Source organism: Macrobrachium nipponense, chromosome 1 (assembly GCF_015104395.2).
Source record: "Macrobrachium nipponense isolate FS-2020 chromosome 1, ASM1510439v2, whole genome shotgun sequence".
In the NCBI taxonomy this organism is placed as follows: domain Eukaryota; kingdom Metazoa; phylum Arthropoda; class Malacostraca; order Decapoda; family Palaemonidae; genus Macrobrachium; species Macrobrachium nipponense.
Window position 1 is genome coordinate 209,278,209 of NC_087200.1, and position 7,253 is coordinate 209,285,461.

The window sequence follows — 7,253 nt, forward strand, 5'->3', positions numbered from 1 at the left end:
TCTTTCGCGAAAACAGTCGATTAGAACATTACTATGTCGATAACAAAATTGTCCTCCTCGTTTCTTGTGATTGTCCCCTTCCTCATTTTTTATTCAATTATTCTCTATTTTCAAACTTTGTATCTTGCATACGTTTGGGCAGTCACATGCAGTTCAGCGTATGAAATCCCGTCATTTGCTGGCCTTACTGTTTCAATTGTCCAGGTTTCACTTCAGTGGTATAATTAAGTTCAAAGTTCAAATACGTAATATATTAGACCAACGTAGTGTGAGTGACGTAATGATCACCCCTCCCTGGGCCCACTTCATTGTCTGTTTTCGCTCCGTAAGGATGAAGTGAACGGGGCCGAATTTGAAACGGCCAGAAAATCGATAACAGAGGAAAGTGAGCATTGAGACCCATATATTTTGATTTTATATAGCAACATTATATAAATGATTATTTCTCTTAATCAAATCATATGAGTCTAAAGGCTAACTTCACTATATTAACGATTTCGTGGGGTATTCATATCTGGGTCTTTTAATTTCTTATGGAGACCAATCTTTGTTGTGGTCCAGGGTCTTGGCTACGGTACTCTTATTGACGAAGTGACTGATGAAGTTGTTCTGTAACGACAGAATTCTATATAAGAAAAGGAGCCCATATATAGAAAGTAAGTACTACTTACTATATTTCAGAGACTGCTTTCTCTCTCTCTTCAGGTAGGTAATGAATGAGAAAATGTACAGAATCCATTGCCTACCTGAAGAGAGAGACGGCAGTCTCTGAAATAGAGTGCTTATCTTTCTATATTTTGCCATTTTTATGGGCTCCTTTTATTAGTCGATTGGATGTATGAAGTTTTCCGTCGTTGTCAAAAACCAAGGACCTTGGCCAAAACACTTATATTGACGGCTAAATATTTGTCAGTTATTGAACTCACAATTTTTTCGTAATATCACTATTTACACTGTACCATTTCTGTATTTTTCTCCAGTGAAACTAAAAAGTGACTCGTTTCTGTTACAGGGAAGCCCAGGTAAGTGCTTTTAGTCTCGGAGGTCAAGTGTAGCTACACTTCGGCAGGAGCTTTGTAAGTATAACAGACAAAAACGTTTTAGACGCCCCAATTTGGATCTCTCTTTATTTGGTCGCAAAGGTCAGAGAACAAAATTGGACGGGATCGACAGAACTGAACTGAAACATTGATTAAATTCTGTCCATTGGTGCTTTATAGTCATGATGAAAAAAATATTTAATGTCTTTCACACATATTTACTTTAATGCTTTCGTTCCTAGAGCTCCTAGAAGTTCATTAGCCAAAAGAATATTTACTTCCATTTCATTTGAAAATAATTGTTTTTTTCTTATGGTACCTATGTATAATAAAATTATATAATAATATATATAATATATATATCATATATATATTATATATTAAATATATATAAATCATATATATAGATATGTATATATATATATATATATATATATATATATATTCCACAGATGGCATCAATTTCCAGGCTCCAGCCTTTGTAATAACCACTTTAAAGAAGTTACTGGTTCTTTGTAAGGTTATCATCTCATCTCTCATTCCACCGTTCGTGGTTAGCTGGAAAGTCGTTTATGTATGACGTCAACCCAAGTTTAACGTAATGCTTTTCTTTCTGTTCAATTGCAGATTGCACTGCGCAGCCAGAATGCACAACCAAGGGTGGGTTCTGCGTCAGTGGGAAACTCGAAGAATCGTGCAGCGGCGGCGTAGAGTTGAAAGGTGGATGCAGGCAAGGGTATTGCTCCTGCTGTATTCCACGTGAGTGAATTACCATCACAGTCGTCATAACAGGGAGATTCTCTTACATACCTTTCTTGCTGAAAATCCACATGTATCATTCCTAAAATATTCAAAACCTTAATTCAGGTAAAGTGTCATTTTAACCTTTTTTTAGGACAGACATTAGGTCCATTGATAGAATATAAAGTAAAGTATGACCCCTTCAAGTAAATGAATTTGATATTAATTACATTAAGTACACAATTATACACAATAGGGACAGTCAGTCCTCGAAAGCTTGTAAGTTTTCAAATAAAATCTCTCCCAGATACCATATCCTGTTCAAATGAGGTCCTGGGAATATATATAATATATAATATATATATATTATAATATATATAAAGATATATATATATATATATATACTATTCATATAATCTATATATATAGTTATATATATGTATATAATATATATATATATTATTATATATATATATATAGTACATATATTAGTACATATTATATATACATATATATATATATATATATATAATATTATATATATATATATATATATATATATATATATATATATATATATATATATTTATATATATAAGATATATATATAATATATATATATATATATATAGTATATAATATATTATATACAATATATATATATTATACACAATATATATATATAATAATATAATACTATATATATATATATATATATATATATATATAGTATATAATATTAATTATTATTATTATTCGATGAGAATAGAGAAAGCATTATTTTGAATGAACTTATCACGAGGATTCTAAATGCATACACTCCTAGTTTTCTTTTACGATGAAAAATAACGATGATATGAGGGGAATGTTTTCTGGGTCACGTTTTGATCCAAATATCCAGCCATGCTCATTTCTTTAATATTAGTTAAAGATAAATACAGAAAACATTATTCCGATAGAAATTTTTGCGACGATTGCAAATATGCTGTTACTTTTCTTTTACATGACATTATAGGTGTAAATATATATATATATATATATATATATATATATATATATATATATATATATATATATATATATATATATATATATATATGTGTGTGTGTGTGTTTGTGTGTGTGTATGTAAATATCACCGTAGAAGAAAGGTAACAGCATATTTGGAATCGTCGCAAAAATTTCTATCAAGAATAAGTGTGTCTTCATTTATCTACAATGAGCATGGCTGGATATTCGGATCAAAACGCCGGATTTCTTTTGAAATTAGGACCACAAACTTTGGTATAAAACGACAACTAGGGTCGAGAATTGATTTGAAACTTTGGATCATCTGTCTGTAAGTTGAAGAGTAAGATTAACGTTTTTTGTTTCAAACTTCCAGCTTGCACAGCTCTTCAGAGGTGTACCAGCAATGGAGGACAGTGTTTCAACAAGAATAGTAACTTCCAATGCAACACTACCATCTACCTTGAAGGCTGCAGTCAGTCGTACTGTGCTTGCTGCATTCCCGGTAAGTGACTTTCCACACGAAAAAATGGCTAGACCTCTTCTTCACTCTGAATGCTGTTCTCTGGTAATAGGGACATTTCTTGCCATTAATTACCTCATAGGAGGGTAGTGTCACCATCGTACTTCACACAGTTCACTGTAAGCATTTCTATACATACATTTATATTCTCTTTCTTCCATCTTATTGTCCACTCTCTCCTAACAATTGTTTCATATTGCAACTACTTTGAGGTTTCCCTCCTGTAACACCTTTCAAAACTTTTACTGTCAATTTCCTTTCAGACCTCAATGGCCTTAGTTGCCCCAGTGCTTGGCATAATGCCAAAAATCTATATAAATCAAATCAAATCATAGTTTCCAGTGCCTGTCCTAAATCTTGTATTCCAATTCCTTGACATTTTTTTTCATAAAAACAAGTAGAGAGCACCAAAATCCTTGGTTTTTAAACAATTGCAATTTCTCTATTAATGTATATCGTCCTTAACAGAAAGATATACGTTGCAGTGTTGCTTCGTATACTATTGTGAAAGAAAACTTAAAGAATAACTGTCAGTTCTAAAACAAAATACAGTATCATTAGGTCTTCCGTATAATCTTCACCAATACTTGAGAAGCGAGTGAGACAAACCGAATTATGTAACATACAAATTGAGCCCTGAAGTTGTAAACATTTGATGAGTTAAGCATTTACTACTGTGTCTGCGGATTGTTTTCACCACTACTGGTCATTTCAGATGTTACTGTCTGCATTGAAAAGCCCCAGTGTGACGCTGCTAATGGCACGTGCATGAAACCCACAGCCTGGAGTACTTGTAACGGTGCAATTGACAGCTCTGCCTGCTATGGCACAAACTGCGCATGTTGCAAGCCAGGAGGTAAGTTGGAGAGCCTTTAAGTAGACGAAGGATAAGGTTATAGAGAACACCTAACAGAGAGTATACAGTTATACAGACGTTTACGTATTCAATTTATAGGTGCTCCTTTGGTGGAATTCTACTCTTGTATAAATTAAGTAATTTAATGTTTTAATTTAAAAAAGATCTCTATTTTATTGCATTTAAGCAGAGAAATTTGAACTTTGCAAACGCTTTCAAGGATAAACAACATTTTATTAGTTTTGATTTTAAATTAGCATTACGTATATTCCGTCATTATGTATTCTAAAAGGATGAAATAAAAGAAGGAATGGTTGTCATGTTTGGAGAAAATGGAGAATAATTTCCGTTGTTGCATCACAACATCCCATGAGCTATCAGTTAGAAATCAAAATGAAAATCAGTTTTTTTTTTTCTAAATTCGAAGTGAATTAGAATTTTTGTTGTCAATGAGAGTATTTAACAGACGGATTTTAGAAGGTCTTTTGAATCCCCGAACATGACTTAAGATTCTTTGAAATGTTCACTGCTGATGTCTAATGGAGTTTCCTTTTGGTGAGTTTAGCACTACAGATCATAATCCACAATGTATAGAGAAATCCTTAAATGATCTGTCATTGCATTGGCATGCAAACATAAGTATATTGAGGAGGTTATCATGGATTGTAATAATTATTATGTTGATGTGTCCTCAGCTTGTACACCAAAACCCATCTGTTTGGACAATGAAGGCTACTGCTTCGACACAACAAGTACTCAAACCTGCAGCGGAACTGTCTATGCCGATGGTTGTGATGGACCAAACTGTGCTTGCTGTTTCACCAGTAAGTGGCTTCACTTGGCAGTTATTTCTTTACCCTCTGGGACAGATGTGCTACGTATTACCAATCCTTTCCCTTTGGCCATGACAGTGCTCCCTTTGTTCTCCTCACTCGCCTTGTTTACCCAAAGCTGCACAGCAGCATCTAGTATATATAGTAAGACTGCTTTCGTTCATGAAACAGAAAACATTTTCCTCCATTCTTATATACACAATATCTTTTACTGTACCTCCATTCACATTCTCTTTCTTCCATCGTACTATTCATCCTCTCCGAACAAATGATTCATAGTGCAACTGTGAGGTTTTTCTCCTGTTACGCCTTTCAGACCTCTTTACTGTTAATTTCCGTTTCGGCGCTGAATTACCTCATAGGTTCCAGCACTTGGCTTTTGGCCTAAATTCAATATTCCATTCTATTCTATTTTATTCTGTATGCATAATATATACTGTAGCTCAAAATGGATTCCTTTCAACAGAAACATTTTCAATATAGAAGGAATTTTTCCCCCAACATTCCATATGTGTAACAAAAGTGATATTACTGCTATCTGTCTTTTCAGATCCTAATATTTGTGTGGAATTGCCTGAATGTGGAGGAGAAAGCGGCAGGTGCGTGAAAGATGATGACTGGGGAACTTGCTATGGCTTGGCTGAACCAGCAGGTTGTCTTGGAAACAAATGCACTTGCTGCCAGGGTGAGTCACATGAGCTATGGTAGAAGAACTGGGTGCTAAATTGTTTTGCCCAATTTCTTTATAAGGCATACATTCATGCGTCTATCTATCTGTCTATCCAATCTTCTATATACATAGATATATATATATATATCTATTTATATAGATATATATATATATATATATATATATATATATCTATATTTATGTGTGTGTATGTATGTATGTAGATATGTATTTATATAGATTTTATTTATATGACTATCTGTTTTAATGTAATTTAAACATTTTATATGAATTTTTGAGCACATGATAATACTATGAAAATGACGCACATATTATACATTATATAATATATATGTATATATATATATATATATATATATATATATATATATATATATATATATATATATATATATATATATATCCTTAAATCTACGGTAGAAAGGAATGTGAAACAGGAACTTGGAACAAGCACTTTCGTAGTTTGGTCTACATTTTCAAGGGCACACTAGATATAAAAGAAGTTGACAGGCCTTTATATACAAAAAACAGAAAGGGGACGTGTTACAGTTTATTAATCTTGGCGGGGTGTTCTTTAAGCAAAAGAGATAAGGAAAGAGGATCAAGGTATAATCCTGGGTGGAGATTTAAATTCCTTGTTGACGTCCCTTCGATAGAGATGGTCTCCAGCAGGTTCCTTTTCCGATGATCTTTAACCCTGCAGATTATTACGGAATTAACCCAGTTAATAGCATGGCCTGTCTAAGTCAATGATCCACAATGCCATAATTAGTTGATCCTCCTGAGATGGCATATTTGTGCTGAGAACATCATACATTTAGCCCTTTAGAAGTCTGCCCAACATAAATCTTATTACATTCTTCACAAGGATTACTGTATAAAATATTGTTTGAGTTTGGAGGGCTTTTAACTTGGATAATTCCTCGATAATCTATAAGGTCAAAGATCATCGAAAAAGGAACCTGCTGGAGACCATCTCTATCGAAGGGACGTCAACAAGGAATTTAAATCTCCACCCAGGATTATACCATGATCCTCTTTCCTTATCTCTTTTGCTTAAAGAACATACCGCCCAGATTAATACACTGTAACCCCACCCCCTCTTTCTGTTTTTGTATATAAAGCCTGTCAACTTTTTTTAAATTTAGTGTGAACTTGAAAATATAGAATAAACTACGAAAGTACTTGTTCCAAGTCCCCGTTCCACTTTCCTTTCTACCATGGATTTAATGATATTCTCAAGTACGTGTTCCTTCGTGCTACATTGGATAAATTATTTTGTAGTATATACAATATAAATTCAAGTTTAAAATAATAAAACAATATTACTCAATAATTGCCTATATTGCCTGAACGTTCTTAGTTTTGTATACTTATCTATAACTTGCTCTCTCATATTCATACCAGTTTAACATTATTATCATTTATTTTAACTTACGCCTAGACAATAAGGACAGTACAGAGAACCTCTTGCATTACAAACCTAACAAAAGTTTTTGTATGTCAGAGTCATATGTAAATTTTTAATGACTGCTGCAAGGATCCAGGATTGAATGCGAAGA

General features: G+C 33.1%; 1 protein-coding gene across 1 annotated transcript; it reads left to right on the forward strand.

Moving 5' to 3' along the window:
• The first annotated feature begins 1,641 nt into the window (after positions 1 to 1,641).
• Positions 1,642 to 5,723, forward strand: LOC135220354 (uncharacterized). The gene is made up of 5 exons (XM_064257573.1): positions 1,642 to 1,799; positions 3,165 to 3,293; positions 4,027 to 4,167; positions 4,863 to 4,991; positions 5,551 to 5,723. The coding sequence occupies exons 3-5, from the start codon at positions 4,080 to 4,082 to the stop codon at positions 5,706 to 5,708; spliced, it is 375 nt and encodes a 124-aa protein (XP_064113643.1). The 5' UTR covers positions 1,642 to 1,799; positions 3,165 to 3,293; positions 4,027 to 4,079; the 3' UTR covers positions 5,709 to 5,723.
• Positions 5,724 to 7,253: the final 1,530 nt, after the last annotated feature.

Bases quoted from the DNA above. Each gene is read 5' to 3' on its own strand.
- LOC135220354 (XM_064257573.1), top strand. From the start codon at position 4,080: ATGAAACCCACAGCCTGGAGTACTTGTAACGGTGCAATTGACAGCTCT. The intron at 4,168-4,862 runs GTAAGTTGGAGA...ATGTGTCCTCAG, and splicing joins CGCATGTTGCAAGCCAGGAG to CTTGTACACCAAAACCCATC. The intron at 4,992-5,550 runs GTAAGTGGCTTC...CTGTCTTTTCAG, and splicing joins CTGTGCTTGCTGTTTCACCA to ATCCTAATATTTGTGTGGAA.